The sequence below is a fragment of the Mustela putorius genome, unplaced genomic scaffold (genome assembly GCF_011764305.1).
Source record: "Mustela putorius furo isolate JIRA1106 unplaced genomic scaffold, ASM1176430v1.1 tig00003863_pilon_pilon_pilon, whole genome shotgun sequence".
In the NCBI taxonomy this organism is placed as follows: domain Eukaryota; kingdom Metazoa; phylum Chordata; class Mammalia; order Carnivora; family Mustelidae; genus Mustela; species Mustela putorius.
In genome coordinates this window covers 11272804-11289358 of record NW_025422015.1, presented here as the reverse complement: position 1 = coordinate 11289358, position 16555 = coordinate 11272804, and the positions used below count along the sequence as shown (strand labels likewise).

At 37.8% G+C, this 16555-nt stretch overlaps 1 protein-coding gene across 5 annotated transcripts in view; it reads left to right on the top strand.

The window, feature by feature from the left end:
- Positions 1-16342, top strand: part of PHACTR2 (phosphatase and actin regulator 2) — a 262236-nt gene extending 245894 nt beyond the window's left edge. For all 5 annotated transcript variants that reach the window (XM_045066288.1, XM_045066287.1, XM_045066285.1 and 2 more), the window contains one exon: positions 9237-16342. In XM_045066288.1, the coding sequence (XP_044922223.1) occupies positions 9237-9252 (16 nt within the window). In that variant the 3' untranslated portion in view covers positions 9253-16342. The remainder of the gene's footprint in view (positions 1-9236) is intronic.
- The last annotated feature ends 213 nt before the right edge of the window (positions 16343-16555 follow it).

The window sequence follows — 16555 nt, the reverse complement described above, 5'->3', positions numbered from 1 at the left end:
ACAGATAACATGCACGTGTTCGTGCCTTTGAGTCCTGACCCCTGAGATAGAGTGACTGCACTCAACCTACTCTTTATAATTCAGGATCATTTGACTTCTGCATAGTTTTCCTAGAATTCATAGTATCCGATTACCTAATTATCATTTGATAACATTGGAAGAATAAACAAAAATAGAAAAAAATCAAATTTTTTAAAAATACATTTCTATGGAAGTTCCAGTTTATGAAAAATAAACATTTTTACAGAAAGAGTTTCTTTCTCTTCTGTCGTATATTATGAACAAGTGAAAAAGAAAAGGTTGCAAGGAGGGTAAAGGTCATTTATTTTTTGCATCTATATTTGTTATGGGCACAAAGCATATATTCTAATTAAGCATTCAGACAGTGCAAAAAGCCGTCAAATAAAAATGAAAACTCCCTTCACTCCCTCCTTTCTCAACTTCATTTCTGTTCTCACAGGTAATCACTAGTTAAAGTTCAGTGTAGATCCTAGTAGACATTATCCTGTGTATTTACAAACATGTAGATGTATATATATGATCTACATGTATGTACACATGTGCCTTTATGTACACTCTGAGTCACACACAAAACAGCATCTAGAAAATTTTTCCATATACGTGTCTATCTTTCATTTGAATGACTTTGTGGCATTCTATAGATAATATAACATGTTATTGATCAATTATTCTATTGATAAATGTTACGGAATTTTCAGTGTTTCATTAGTAAAACAGTGACTTGACTTTCTTTATAAATATGTCTTTGTGGGGACACCGGGTGGCTCAGTCAGTTAAGCATCTGCTTTTGGCTCAGGTCATGATCCCAGAACCCTGGGATAGAGCCCCGTATTGGGCTCCCTGCTCAGCTGGGGAGACTGCTCCCTCTCCCCCTGCCTTCCACTCGCTCTGCATGTATACTCTCTCTCTCTCTGTGTGTGTGTCAAGTTAATAAATAAATATTTATTATATATAAATATATGCATATAAATAAAATTTTTAAAATATCATTAAAATATATAGATATCTTTGTGCACACATGCCAGTGTTTCTGTACTAGTAACATGAGTGGATTCACCAGGTCACTGGATTTATGTTTTTTATATTTTAAAAGATGCTATTCTGTGACTTGCAGTTTATAAGCATGCCTCGTGTATCACCTCTTTAGCACTGGCGGGACAAGATGGTGGTGGTGGTGGTGGTGAGGGGTCTGTAGTCTAAAAACTGAACATTGATTTCTATAAGGTTGAGCATCTTTACATATCTTTACTGACCATTTATTTTTAATTTTTGATTTACCTTGACCAGTTTTCTTTTGGGTTGTCTTTTTCACATGAATTAGTAAAAACTCCTTAGATGTTGTGGATATTTGCTCTTTATTACATATGTCACCATACTTTTCCTCAATTTGTTCTTAATGTTTTAACTTTTTTGTATGGTCTTTTGTTTAAATTTTTGCACATTCAAATGTGTCTATATTGTTACTTTTACTTCATTGTTTTGTGTCTTATGGAGGAAGACCAAGGTTATAAATCTATTCTCTTCAATTTTTATATATGCCTTTTTTTTTTTTAGCACTTAGATCTTTCATCCATTGAGCATTTTATTTGTGTGGGTGATTTAAGAGAGTAAACTAACTTTACTTTATTCTAAATCAATAGTTAGGATGAATGGATAAATGAGATGTGGCAGATGTCTACAGTGGAATATTATTCAGCCATCAAAAAGAATGAAGTCTTGTCATTTGCAATCACATGGGTGGAGCTAGAGTGTTATTACGCTAAGTGAAACATGGATGGAGCGAGAGCATAGTATTATGCTAAGCAAAACAAGTCAGTTAGAGAAAGACAAATACCATGTGATTTCACTCATAGTAGAATTTAAGAAACAAAACACATGAACATAGGGGAAGGGGAAAAAAGAACGAGGGAGGCTTTTAAGAGACTGAACTATAGAGAACGGACAGAGTTGATGGAAGGAGGTGGGTGGGGGATGGGCTAGATGGGTGATGGGCATCAAAGAAGGCATATGTTATGAGCAAGTGATAACTCATTAAATGCTGCTCCTGAAACCAATATTACACTATATGTTGACTAACTAGAATTTTAATAAAAACTTGAACAAAAATAAAGAAAGGAATCAGTAGTCAGTTGCCCCATTTATTTCCGCCTTGATGTGAAATTCTTCTCATATGCACATGGATCAGTTACTGGATTCTTTATTATGCTCTAGTGATCTGTTTCCTGTCATTGCACTGTGTCACACTGTTCAATTAGAATAGATTTGTAGTGTGTTTTTTTATCTGGTAGGGCATTTTTTTCACCTTCAAAATTCCATTGGCTATTTTTCTGTATTTACTCATCTACAGAAATTTAAAGAGTATACTTGCTGTATACTATAAAAGTCTATTGATATCTTTATTGTTTAAGTAAATATTAATAGATGTAAACAGGGATGAGCTGCATTTTAAGAGAAAATTATATCCTTTTTTTTTTTTGTAACAAGGGTAAGCTTTCAAAGTTTTCCAAAAAATGTATTGATTACCACTCTTTAAAATGTCTATCCAGATAAGGAAAAATTAAATATTCATATAACTAAGATAAATATGCCTTGCTTAAGTACTCTTCAAAACCTGGCAGCAAAGCCAATGTCTGCTGCTATTTGTCCATTAATTTGTATTACATCATTAGAGTTGCATTCCAGTAGAGAAATCTTTTGGCTCTGACTTGTAAAAATCGTGCTTATGATTTTCAAATTGTTTTCAGGATTTCTTTTAAGAAGATAAAGTTTTGGTAAACATTGTTGAGTCTAATCAAAATAATACCAAAATATGGTAATGTTTTACATTTAGAAAATTGTTTATGGAGAAGATATTGTTGCTCTTAGCACCAGGCACCCTGGAAGGGAATATACAGGTGGTGGATCATTACTTAACCCTTTAAATGCCATCTAGATAGAGAGCAGCTCACTTATTAGCTCTTCTTATTAGTGCCAAACATTATCTCCTTATATCAAGTAAGCTTGCCATTCAGAACCTAAATCTGTTAACTCCCTGCGGGATTTAGGTTGTTCATAGAAAGGTTGAGGCAATCCTGCGCCTTCTGCCCAGACATCTCTTTATCCAGAGATAATCTTCCACACAGTGATGTATCAGTCGATCCTGGAAAAGATCCATTCCCATGGGAAGAAAGATCTTCCCATGTGTCTGTATCTCTGGAGAGATTCACAAAAAGCTGGTAACATTGGTTGCCTCTGGGGAGGAGAATTGGTGGTTAGGGGCAGGCATGAAAAGGCGGCTTTCCACTCTATGAGTTTTTGAGGTACAAGAATTTATTATCAGAAACAAATATTTAAAAGAAAAATAAAGGTTCCATTCCCTAAGTTATCTTTCTGTAAATGAGGATCCCATCATGCTAGCTTTTCTTAAATAATGTGCCAGCACTAAAATTAATTGTGACATTCTCGTTACTGGTGTATTCAGAAGACACATGTGAAACCTCCAGCATGGGATATATTCTGTGACATGTTCAATCTGGCGCAGTAAAGAATTATAGCAATCCACCCTTTTCATCTGATTCCCCTGGTCTTTCCCAGCATCTTTTAGCTAGCTCTCTGGCATTGCAATGCATTCTGGGGCCACGTAACAGGGGTGAGGACTAGTGGTGTCCATGAGACTTCATCCTGCGGCATGAGAGGTTCCAAGCTCTAACCCCAGCTTCTTAGAACACTCAGTGCCTGTCCAGCCACATCCTGTGTTTTCTGCCACCAACAGCTGCCCACCCAGCCCACCTTTCAAAAATCCAGAAGACCATTTGAAGGGCACTGTGTTACTTAATAGGATTATTGCATTCTGGGAGGAGACCACTATGGCAAAATAAAGCCACTTCCCTTTCCATAGTAAATGGCATTTCTACAACTTAAGATGATTCTCTAAATTAGAAAGAAAAATTGTATGAAAGGTCAAATTTTACTTAAAAACTACATTTGGAAAATGGTTATAGCTGAGCAGTAAGATGAAGGGTCATTGTACTCTTCAGGAGAGTCTCTGTTTTCCAGAATTTTTTTAAGTGTCCAGATGGGTTAGATTTATAATCAAGAGAGAGTATTACTTTTATAAAAGTAAACTTTGAATTTGTAAGCAAGAATAGAGTCTGCAGTGTAGTACTTTCATGTTTATAATTTTATTAGCTTATTAATTATTTACTTGTTATATCAAGCAAAGAATCATTGAATTGATGCTCTTAGAATCAAAGTGGGTCTCAAGAGATCGCTGGCATATTGTTAAGTGGAAAAATCAGGATACTGATAAAGCCATAGATAGCTTTTTAATCTTTTATTTAAAAATTCAGATACATAGGGGAAAAAATTGGAAAATAACATCCAAAAGCTCTTAACAGTTTCTTATAGAATGGGGTTATAGTTTGGGGGGTTTTTTCCTCTACTCCAGCTTCTTTAATGTGGTTGAGGTATGTGGGTGGGTGTGGGTGTGTGTATTTAAAGTTAATAGCTTGTTCTATACCATCTTCAGTGATTACTGTTCCATGTAGATTTACAGCTAAACTGCTTTTTAGCTTCTAGATACACTTATCAGAATGTGACTTCAGGGGCGCCTGGGTGGCTCCGTTGATTAAGCCTCTGCCTTTGGCTCTGGTCGGGATTCCAGGCGCTCTGCTCAGCAAGGAGCCTGCTTCTCCCTTTCCCTTTCCCCCTCCCCAAGCCCAGGCTCCTGCTTGCTCTCTCTTTCCCTCTCTCTCTCTCTGCTAAGTGAATAAAATCTCTTAAAAAAAAATTGTGACATGACAAGAATTACATGTGGGACCTCAATGAAAAATACAGGGTGTTCCACAGAGGAATAAGAAGGCTTCTTCTGCAAGGCTGCTCCCTTCTATGGGTGCCTCATGAACCTGGATAGAAACTTGAAAAAGCTGCAAAATGCCGCTTTAATCAGCATTGAAAGCATATGGCTCAGTATTTGGAATCATAAAAGCCTATCCAGTGTGTAATCTGGCTTTTCAGGTAGAACTAGGAGCTGTGGTTAGGAGAAATTGCTCATTTGTTTAATGTGCATATGCCTTGACGATGAAACCCTTTCAAATGAGAAATGAATGATTCAGGATTTCTGTATCTATGTATACGAAAGTAACATTTTACTTTTGTGGGTAATTTGTTATGTTCTGTTATTTGAATGATTTTATAGGAAGGGGGAGTAATTTGTGGAGGAATCTGGCTCAGTTGGTTAAGCAGCTGCCTTCGGCTCAGGTCATGGTCCCAGCGTCCTGGGATGGAGTCCCACATCGGGCTCCTTGCTCAGCAGGGAGCCTGCTTCTCCCTCTGCCTCTGCCTGCCATTCTGTCTGCCTGTGCTCACTCTCTCCCCCTCTCTCTCTCTCTGATAAATTAAAAAAAAAAAAAATCTTTTAAAAAAAAAAGAATGATCTTTACCTGAATTCTGGGACGTTAAAGTAGCTCCACCCTCATTCACTTCCTCTCAACAGTATGAAATTAAGAAAGATGTATTCCAGTTTTAATAATAAGAAAATATAGGTAACTTCAAATTTGAGTCTCAGGAGAGTTCTGAAATAAGAGTGGCTGAAAAGTTTGAGCATCCTTGGGGCACAATGTATCTATCTATTGCTCCGTCAACTGAAAGCCTAAAGCCCAACTCATTCTGTCAGTTGATCTTCTTAGGAGGAAAAGCTGAACTTCTCGTATTTCAGAATGCATGCGCACCGTTGGGTAGTGACAAATGTAAGAACAATTTACATTTTCAGTACCTCCGAGCCGAACTTGAAGAAAAGATGCCTAATTTAAACAGGATATAAATGTCTTTTTCTGATTGGATAGTGCAAGAAAATATATGAGGTGCCTTTTTTATTTGTGGGATTTTTGTGTTCTGTTTTTTAAACCAGGTCTGGTGGTCCATATGAAGAGAGGGTACATTTCTGACCCCTGGCTTTGTCAGCATGTTGTGGCAGTCACACTACTAGTTGGTCACCTTCTTCTCTTAGCCAGCCCTAACAGCCATGCTGATGGCCTGTGACCTTCCACACACCCATATGTGGAATTCATTCTCTGATGGGATCTGTGGGCAAATAGTGCCTGCGGGAAAAACAGAAAACTTTATAGTGTCCGGCTAATTTGGGGGAAATTAAAAGCAGAACACTTTCCAGGAAAATTCTGGGCTTTAGAAAGTTTTAAATCTTCTCCGGTCCACTGACTACTCACTTTATTGCTCAACTCCCTTATTCGTTTATTGACCTTCTGCATCTCAGACATTATCAGTGTGAAGACCAAACCTGCCCATGCTTGTTGTTTCCCCATGCTTGTCCTTTGAATCCAGAGCCAAGCGAAGATTAGGGCACTGTGGAATGTTTGCTGTACAAAGCCCAGCAAATTAGGAGAGGGCTAAAATAATGGCTAAATTAGAAGAGTTTGTATTTAATTCCTAGAAAAGCTGAACCTAACAAAGAGGGACCTTTGATAGCTCAGGGTGGGAAGCCCCTGCAGGTGCCGTATATTTGTCTGTATTGTCGGGGCCCCCTGGGGCTCCTGCTCCCTCTGCGTGGTATGGAGAGTGCTTGTGTGTCCTGCGTGGAGAGAAGTGATACTGCTCATTTCATCCTCAAGGACGTCACTGGACTTGCTTTTCTAGTAATTGCAAAAAGTTTGTGCTGAGCCCATTCTCACCTAGTTCCCTTTGTGACAAAAGGCAGATGTTTTTGAGGAAACCGTAGCTATCAAAGTACAGGCTAGGCGTACAGATAAGCATCTGACTCTCGATTTTAGCTCAGGTCAGGAACTCCGCACATCGGGCCTGATGGAACCCCATGTCAGGCTCCATGCTCAGTGCCAAGTAACGCTTGGCATTCTCTCTCCCCCTTTCCATCTGCCCCTCTCCCTGCTCTCCCTGTTCACTCTCTGTCTCTCGAATAAATAAAATCTTTAAAAAAAAAAAAAGTAGCCTAAGATGTGGAACAGGACTTTTCTCTGGTCAAAATTAATCAAAACTAACTGACAGATTTAGAAATCTAACTAGTTACCTCTTCCTTTGCATTCTACCCAGAGGGCACCAAGAAAGCTCTGAATGAAAGTATGAGTGAAGGCATGTCCTGGTTCTCATAGTCGGTCTAGATTAGGGATAGAGTCTGGAGCCTGGCACCTCCTCTTACCAGCTCTGTGCCTTGGGCACATGACTTAGCATCCCTGTGTCTGTTTCCACATCTGTACAGAGGGGAGGGGATACCTCATAGGATTGTTTTGAGGATTGAACTAGGTAATATATGTATAGTGCTTGGAGTTGTGCTGGGCATATGGTAAACAGTAGTAATTTCATTTCTCATTATTATCTGCCTCTTTTTAATATTTTATATAAAAAGTTTGATTTAAGAGATTTTCAATTACTATTTTGAAGTATTTTTATAGGATTTCTATTTTTCTTCAGTAGTTGTTGACTCTTCCTAGAAAGCATGATGGAATGTCCTATCATATGCAATATCATAGATTAGTATAAATTTAATTTTAGTTCATTTTGGGGGTCTCGTGATTAGATTCATCAGTTACAAGAATTACTTACTTTATAAGTGCCCAGTATATATGTAATCAGTTGTTTATGCATTCAGCAAGTATTGATTGAGCACACAGAGTGAGTCAGACTCTTTTCTGGACTGGGGAATTGAGAACATGTCAGATAAAGTCTTTAGTCTCCCATGATTATGTTCTAGTGAGGGAGACAAACCATTAGCAAGTAAACAAATAAATCAACATGATGATTTCAAATTGTGCTAAGAACTATCAAGAAAATGTAACAGGATGCTGTGGAAGGGACAAGGGAAATACATCTCTTAGGGAAATACAACCTATCCTGTGATTTAAATGACAAGAAGAAGCTATCAGCACTGTCTGGGGAAAGAAGAACATTCTACCCCCAAAGTGGGGCCAGCCCATTTAGAGGGGAAAGCCAGTGCAAAGGGCCAGGTTTGAGTAAGGATTTTTGCAAGATCTGAGGGCAAAAACAATGCCCAGGTAACTGAAACAGGAGTATTGTCTTCATTTAACAAATGTAGAGTGTGAGGGGCCGCCTGGGTGGCTCAGTGGGTTAAAGCCTCTGCCTTTGGCTCGGTCATGATCCTGGGGTCCTGGGATCAAGCCCCGCATCGGGCTCTCTGCTCAGCAGGGAGCCTGCTTCCTCCTCTCTCTCTGCCTGCTTCTCTGCCTACTTGTGATCTCTGTCTGTCAAATAAATAAATAAAATCTTAAAAAAAAAAATGTAGAGCGTGGAAATTCATGTAACTCCTGAGGTTATATGCCGGGCTAGCTTTAGGAATTTAATTCAAAGTGGATGTGAAACCAGCTAGCTAGCTAGCTAGCAGGCTGTTCAAATAGGACTAGCAAAAGTCGGGAGAGCTTTGATGGATCAAAGACAGGCAAACGAGACAAGAGTTAGTGTCTAGTGGGATATGGAGGGTGAAGGAGAGAAATGAGTTGCAAATCTGAGGGTCCTAAAGTAAAAATCTTTTAAAAGGTAGATTGTTTAACAAGATAGAAAGTGCAGTGGTGCATGAGTGGCTTGTCTGTTAAGCATCTGCCTTTGGCTCAAGTCAATCCCGGAGTCCTGGGATTGAGCCCTACCTTGGGCTCCATGCTCAGCAGGAGAGTCTGCTTCTCCCTCTCTCTCTGCCCCTCCCCCTGCTCATGCTCCTTTGAGCTCTCTGTCTCTCTTTCAAATAAGTAAATAAAATCTTCGTTTAAAAGTGCAAAGACAGATTTACAAGAAAAGATAATTTGTATATCTGTGGCCATGCTTAGTGGAACATTTGGATGGGAATGCTGGCAGCCATTTGGAAATTCAGGCAAAGAAGGTAGCTAAACCAATAGGGACTATTTGTTGATGGTTTCCTTTTAGAACTACAAACCAGGTGTAACCAAATCCTTTATGAAACATCCCACTCTGCTCAGTACAGGTCAGAACATGACCCTCAAGTTTAGTGATGTTTTGTGTATTGATTTCTCTGTATCCTGGACCATATAACCAGAATATTTTGTGTAGGGGCTGCCTCTGCTTTCCAACCTCACATTTGTAACAGTATTCTGTTATGACGGTGATTTATAACAATAATTCAGTTGGGGGATGTCTAGACTGCCTTTAATTTATAAACATTACTGTACCTTATTCACTTTACTAATTGCGGACTGTGTTTCTCTACCACAGACTCACAGGGTTTCTGTTTCTTGTGTCAGGTTTCACCGTCCATAACGAAGTGTGAGACTCTTTGGAAACATGGACTGATCATCTTTGGGGGAAGCCTCTCTTCCTGAAAACCTGATATTGCACTGGGATTTGAATGTGTGTATTTCCGTTTAACTGGTGAAGGAAGTGTATGGGAAGTGCTCCCTGCCTGCATGGCCCAGGTGGGGCCAACAAGCAATGGGAGGAGTGCATGACTCTGCTGTCCAGCATGCGTATTAATGGTAAGCAACACCATGGTCACACCAGTTATTCTCCATCAGGAGTTTTAATCAAAGAAGATGAGCAGAAGACAATCGCTGGCTCCCTGTTACCAGAAAGCCAAATTGTGGAGTACGGGTTAAAGAGAAATCGGGGCCTGGAGCTGCTGGGCACGGGAAAGGGGTGGGGGTGGAAAATCAGAAAAAAAGATAAATATTTCATTATGTTAATGAAGAAAAGAGAAAATCAAAGCATAAATATTTTTGAAGTAGGCTTTTGGTAGCTGAGAACTTACTAAGATATGGGAATCTAATCACCTAATGTGGATTCCTTAAAGACCTGATCCTAGAAGAATATTCTCATTCCACCGTTATGTTGGTGCAGTATAGTACCATTATTTTGCGTTGTGCCAGTGAATCCAATTGCCAGAAATAAGTCTGAGTGTTTTCATGCATCTTTTTCTTAAATGCAAGAGACTTTTATTGACTCTTAACAAGCATGCCTGTCCAAATTTTGTTGCATGTTTTAAGTAGCATAGCTATACACACTTTTTTTTTATACTCCTTATCTAATGTACCAAACTTCTACAAGGATAACAGGACTGGGAATAAAGTCAGATGAATGTGATCGTATAAATCTGTAGGAAGCTTTAGAAATAAATCTTTTGGTCTTTCCCTAGCTCGATTATCTTCAAAATTGAGGCAACCATACTTGATCTAAGGAAGAGAATATTGACAATCACAGCATGTTTTTTAAAAATCTGAGTCCAAAGTTAAAACTTAAGCAAATGCAAGTGTTCTGCCAGCAGTTAGTTCTGAATGGGCATGGAAAGGACTACTTATTTTCAGAGCTGCATTAAGTTAGATTGCTGCTATTAAAAAAAAATTAAGTATGTGGATCAAAAAAGTACCCGAAGGCTTAAAAGAACACAGAAAATTCCTGCTAAGTTGCAAGTGAGGAGAACCTCATTTTGTATTTTAAGAGTCTGCAGATTGCATCCATAAATATAGCATTGACCTGCAATGCAAAAGAATGAGTGAGATTAAAGGTTTCTCTGTGAAGGAAGGTTTCTCTGTGAGCCTATAGTCAGTATTGTTTACATTCAGAAACCCTCAATTGCCATCTTGCTATTTTCCCTGGAGTTGCAGGCACAGCCTGGCTTCTGCTCCCAAATACCAGATGTATATACTACCTTGCATTCAGTTGTTCTTTCATGGTTGTTTTGTGTTCCTTTTATTAAAAACACATGAGACATATAATAACAAGACAAGACTAGTAGACTTTATTTTATTCTCAGAGCTTGGGCTGGAATTTTATGAAGTGCTTCTGGTTCATGATATGGAAGACTGTAAATTGCAATTTCAACCAAAAAAGCAAACATTTACTCTGGTGGATAAGTTTGGATCCTGTCATTCATTTATATTTTATAGAACCACTAAAATTGGGTGATTTTGCTTAAAAATAAAAGGCTTTAGAAAAAGCCAGGACCATTTTATATCTAAGAAAAATAAGCAGCATTGTTACACCTTTTGCCATACTCAGCTCTGTGCATAATAAACCCAGATTTTGCGCTGTTGCTATTTCATTACTAGTTTAAGATGAAACAAATGTTCTGCATGCCCAGGTGTCTTTCTTTGGCTCAAAGGTTTTGTACATTTCATAGTATTTAAATCCAACCATGGATGTTAACTTTGTTCTAATTTTTTGGCCGAAGCCATTCTTTTCCTTAATATTGTATTATCATTGTTGTGTCTTGGGAAAAATTTCAAGGGATATAATGTTACTTTAATTTTCTATACTTCAAGTCCTTAAATGTTGTACTAATTTTTAATCACGAGGCTTCTATAAAATGGTAAATATAAGACGTTATCACTGTTTTAGCACTGAAGATACAGGTCATAGAAAGTCTCTACTTGGTTGGTAAAAGAAGCAGTTTTTTCCCACTCCTGGTGCATGTGATGAAGTTTTTAATCCCCTACAATGAGATGCACCCCAGTACAAAGATGAGATTCCAGTCCCTCCATATGCTCTTTTGCTTATATGATATGTCAGATTTTTGAACCACCCACACTTTATACCAATTGACACATTTAGAGAAAAGTTTAAAAGTTAGAGCGAAATTTAAAAGTCACAAATATTACCACTGCTAGTCTAATATTTAAGAATTGAAACCGCCATTACATCATTAGAATGATTCGAATAGAAGGATTGTGAGCTAACCTGTATTTTTCAGAATAAGTCTCTGCATTCATAGCTAATTTTAAAGGGCTTTTATTTATTTGACAAACAGAGATCACAAGTAGGCAGAGGGGCAGGCTGGGGTGGTGGGGGAGGAGCAGGCTCCCCGCTGAGCAGAGAGCCCATTGCAGGACTCTATCCCAGGACCCTAGGATCATGGCCTGAGTGAAGGCAGAGCCTTAACCCACTGAGCCACCCAGGCACCCCCTTCATAGCTAATTTTAAAAGGTAGAAACACTGCATATTCAGCATATCCAGCAACCTGTCCACAGGTCTCTTACCTGGCATCCCTAAAGATGTGGACCACGCTCCATATAATTAGGCCTCTGCCCAGTGCCAGCATTTGGAGTATCCAACCAATAAGCTGCAGTTCTATGAAAAAAAATGTGTGTGTGAATTGGGCTGTTGTAACACAGCACCAGCCTTTTCCCTATTTAAAGTGAGACATTAGGCTGACATAGAGGAAGTGAGTGAGTTTTCCTGAATCCCCAAGATATGATTAGGGAAGAAAACAAACCCATATCCAGGAAGATCTCAGGCAGGAAGGAACCAGACAGACTGTAAAACACAAAGTGGCCATTTCTCTCTTTTTTTTTTTAATGGAGCAAAAGAACATTAACATTAAGCTGGTAAGAAGACGCCCTGGGCTTTACAGCATCCTTGTGGGCTGATGAAATTAGTCCTCTGCATTAATTTAAGGCAACCCTGCCTGATAATTCCCTGTATATGTGAAATGTCTTACTTTTTTTATATTTGGTATAATTTACCTTTATGTTAATCCCTTACATTATTTAAACTAAATCTATAGTATTCAGAGAACCATTTGGGATATGTGAGTAGCTGTTTGAAATGGAGGAAAAAGCAAACTCATCTATCTCTCTGATTTTCCCAGAAAAACAGGCTTTCTGATTTCATTTTCATGTCCTTTATTAGCATAATGATTGTAGTCTTGTATCTTTTTCTAATGGTAGTAAATATGTCCTGTTAGAAAGTTTTGAAATGTAAGTGAAAATCTATTTTGGCCAGTAAAGGAATCAAAAACACCCTTCAAAAATCATCAGATACTAAAAATGAGAGATAATTTCTTAAAACCCATAATTTGGGTTTCACATCCTGCAACAATTCTGTGCTACCTTGGGACTTTGAAAAAATCCAGTAGCTTACAATTAAAAGAGAAAAAACTCTGCATTAACACTGCATGTCCTGATTTATGTACCACATTTTAAGATGTAACAGGCATTGTATTTATATGCAATAGTCAGACAGACACAACTTTCAAAAATGATATGTGTTCACGATAGAAAAAGACAGTCTCGCCTACCACATAGTAGCATGTACATATTTAAAGAGTGAAATCTGTCTTTTCTCCTTTTTCTCAAAAATTTCTTCAGTTTATTATTTTTTAAGTGGTCCCAGCAGCACATTAAACACAGTGAGAAGTTTTCCTCAAAATAGGTAAGATGGAAGATACGTACATTTATGTCATTTCATCAGTACAGTAGCTGCAGCATTCCTAAATTCCAGTCCTATTATTATCCCTAACCTTACTAGTAAAAGTACATCACTTGAGACAAGAACTAATTTCTTCACATCATCAGAGTATGATGTGAGCAGTAAGGAACCACTAAGATGTAATTTATTTACAGAGTTGTTTTTTTTTTTTTTTATCACAGTCAAACAACAATACCACCGTATATATTTATGAAATTCTGCGGTCACAGAAACAGTTTAAAATAAAGTAAGGATTTCACACTATGAATTCAAGAGTGTATTTTCAATATGATAAAACTGAGACACTTAAACCTTCTGTAACAAATGTGAACTGTGAACGCTGAACTCAATATTGCCCAATAACAAAAGTTAAATCAACAGAATTTATTTAGCCCTTATTACATTCTCTTTATATATATATATATAAACCATATATTCCAAAAATATATGACTTGCTTCTTGCCACTGGCTAGCTTTGGCTTCTGGAAATAGGTTATGTGCCACTATGAGTATTTTCTGTCCTCTTACTGGCAGGCTATATCATTATTTTGCTTGGCAAAGCAGAATGAACTTCTGGAACTGAAATATGTCCAAGAGGGGAATGCAATGGCAAAAGTCATCATCAAATTAATAGAACCATGTTTCTGAGAGAAAGCTCATCTTTAGGTAGCTCAAATCCAAGTTTCAAAGAGCAGCATGAGGAACTCCTATAATTTGCCAGAGACCAAAGGATGGTGGGAACAACGGTAGAATATTCCCAGACCAGTTGTCATTTTCACTTTCCCCTTATTTTTCATAATAACTAAACTTAAGTTCTGTATGAAAATGGGAATCACCGTTAGCATACCTGGAAGACAATGGAAGCAGAGTTCACAAGGTCATTCCAAATTAAGAAATCCGACTACATATACTGTCAGATTTTTGGCAAAAATAAAATATAAAATAAAATAAAATAAATAAGAATCCTGTGGCAGCAATTCTCACCAAAGGCCAGCCTTATAGGCAGGAGTCATTTTTAGCCATGCTAGGATTTACTGTACAAAAAGTGTCATTTAGCCTGTCGCATTGCTGCCACAAACTGCACCTATGAGCCCGGCACTGTTGATCAGTGTTTCTCAGTGGGGTGCTGTTGGCCTTTAGAGCTGGGTAATTCTTTGTTTACAGAAATGTTCCCTACACTGCAAGATGTTTTATATCCTAAGTCCCTGCTGACTAAATGCCAGGAGCATGCCCAGTCCCTGTAAAAACCGAAAGTCAGAAACGCTCCCCTGTGTCCAAAGGCCCTCTAAGGCAGGACCACCTCCCTTCAGTACCACTGTCTACTGCAGTTTGAGGACATGCAGGGAAAAGTACCTATTTCAAAACCTCGTCTGGGCTGCCTTGCATACTTTGGGCTTAATAGGTTCTTCCCCTTTATTTTTCAAACCTTCTGCTCCAGTGAATCTTTAACTTGCCAGCTCTACAGGGAGGAGGTTGCTGGGTGGCCTTGGCAGTTTCAGTGGGCAGAGTCACTTGGCTAGTCCCTGTATGTAGTTACAGGAGAAATTTCAAATGAAGCAAACTTTTTTTTCGGTTTTGGTCTCACAGTTTTACCTGAGGACTACATTGTTGGTCACCATCTTTGTCAGTGTCTTGAGGATTATTAACATAGCTTAATCCCAAATACAGCTACCAATCCACATGAACAAAACTGGTGGTCCGTGAAAATCCCTATTAAATTTCACCAGTAAGATGCATCCCTTGAGTTACAAAGCAATCCCCTGTTTACCTGTTAAAGAAGCATTTAATCCACAGGCACATGCTTGAATTCTCCCCTGTATAACGATAGTCATGCAGTTCAACTTTTGTAAAATGTGTCAGTACTGAATGATGAAGGAAGCGTGGATTACCTGGATTGCACGCATATCGTTCATACTTCCGTGATGGTCATGCACAATTCAAGATGGCTTCACCTCGTTGAAACATTACTGAGCTATGCTAACGATACATAAACATATTCTCTGTTGCTTCTTCTCACCGAAACTGAATGGTTAAATATGTCTTGAAATGATGTGGATCCATTGTGGCTAATCAAATGGAAGAATTTAGCCGCTATAAATTTTCTAAGTATTAAAATTTCCAACTATCTTTTTCGAGACAGAACAACTGAAGAGTTGATAAAGGAGGTTATATAGGGAATTTTTAGATGGTGCTTAAGAATTCTTATCTTGTTAAATACCAGTATTTTTTTTCTTTTTAAGAATAACTTAAAGGGAGTAAATGAGGCAGAATGCCACTCTACCCTCAGGTCAATTTCATGGTATGTTAAAATGCCAATAATATTTGTGCCACTTGCCAATTTGGGGGGCTCCTCCCTTACTGGATGCTTTTGCTATAATTTGTATCATTACACTGCTTAGAGAGCCTTCACGAAAAGACATCACCTTTGCAGTGCTAAGTAGCATTTGAAAACAATCTGAATAAATTTAGGGTCACACCACTTTCATTACTTAAAATATAGGCACTAATTTTTATTTTTTATTTTTTTAAATATTTCTTCTGTGGCTTAGACATGTGCCAATGTGTTCAAAACATTCTGAACCAATTTCCCCAGATGTAGTACCTAGCAAAAACTCAAACTTGTCATTTTTTTCTATGTAATAGTGATTTTTAAATAAAGAACTGTATGCATTTGTTTGTTATTTTAATCTTTGGTTAAAAGTGATTAAGAATGGTAAGCTGTGATCATTATCAAACTGACTGAATGATTCCTGATTTCCAGTAAGTGATCTAATTATACATATTACACAGGTACAATATCTGTGAGTGTAAGTAACTGGAACTGTACACTGATTAACATGACAGTTTCTCTTTTTTTGTTGTTCTTGATCTGTACTGTATTATAGTATGTGGGTATAAATACCTACACATATACACAGATATGTATATGTATTCCACTATTGTAACCTGAAAGACAGACTATGTATTATCTTTTTTATTCCTTACTGGTGTTTGTGTTATTTAAAAAGCAAAATTATGCTCTATTTAGTTGTATAATATTATAGGATACTTTGCTGTGCACAATTCCAAGTGCCTTAGAACATTGTTTAGCTTTCTTAAGTATATATAAATGCATATATGTATAAAATTGGGAAAAGTTACCTCAATAAAATCATTGGGAAATCCCCAACTTTAGTTTCTTCCAATTCTATTGTACTGAGACAGTACTTGGTATTTTTAAATTAAAAGCTCACTGAGTCCTCCCCTGTAGACAAGAGTAAGACAGATCTTCTAATCGTCTATCATTTCAACTGCACCTAATTTAAAATTTTTTGTATGTAAGGCTTTGTGATTTGTAATTTTTATTTAAAATATCTGTCTATGACTTACTGCTTTAAACAGC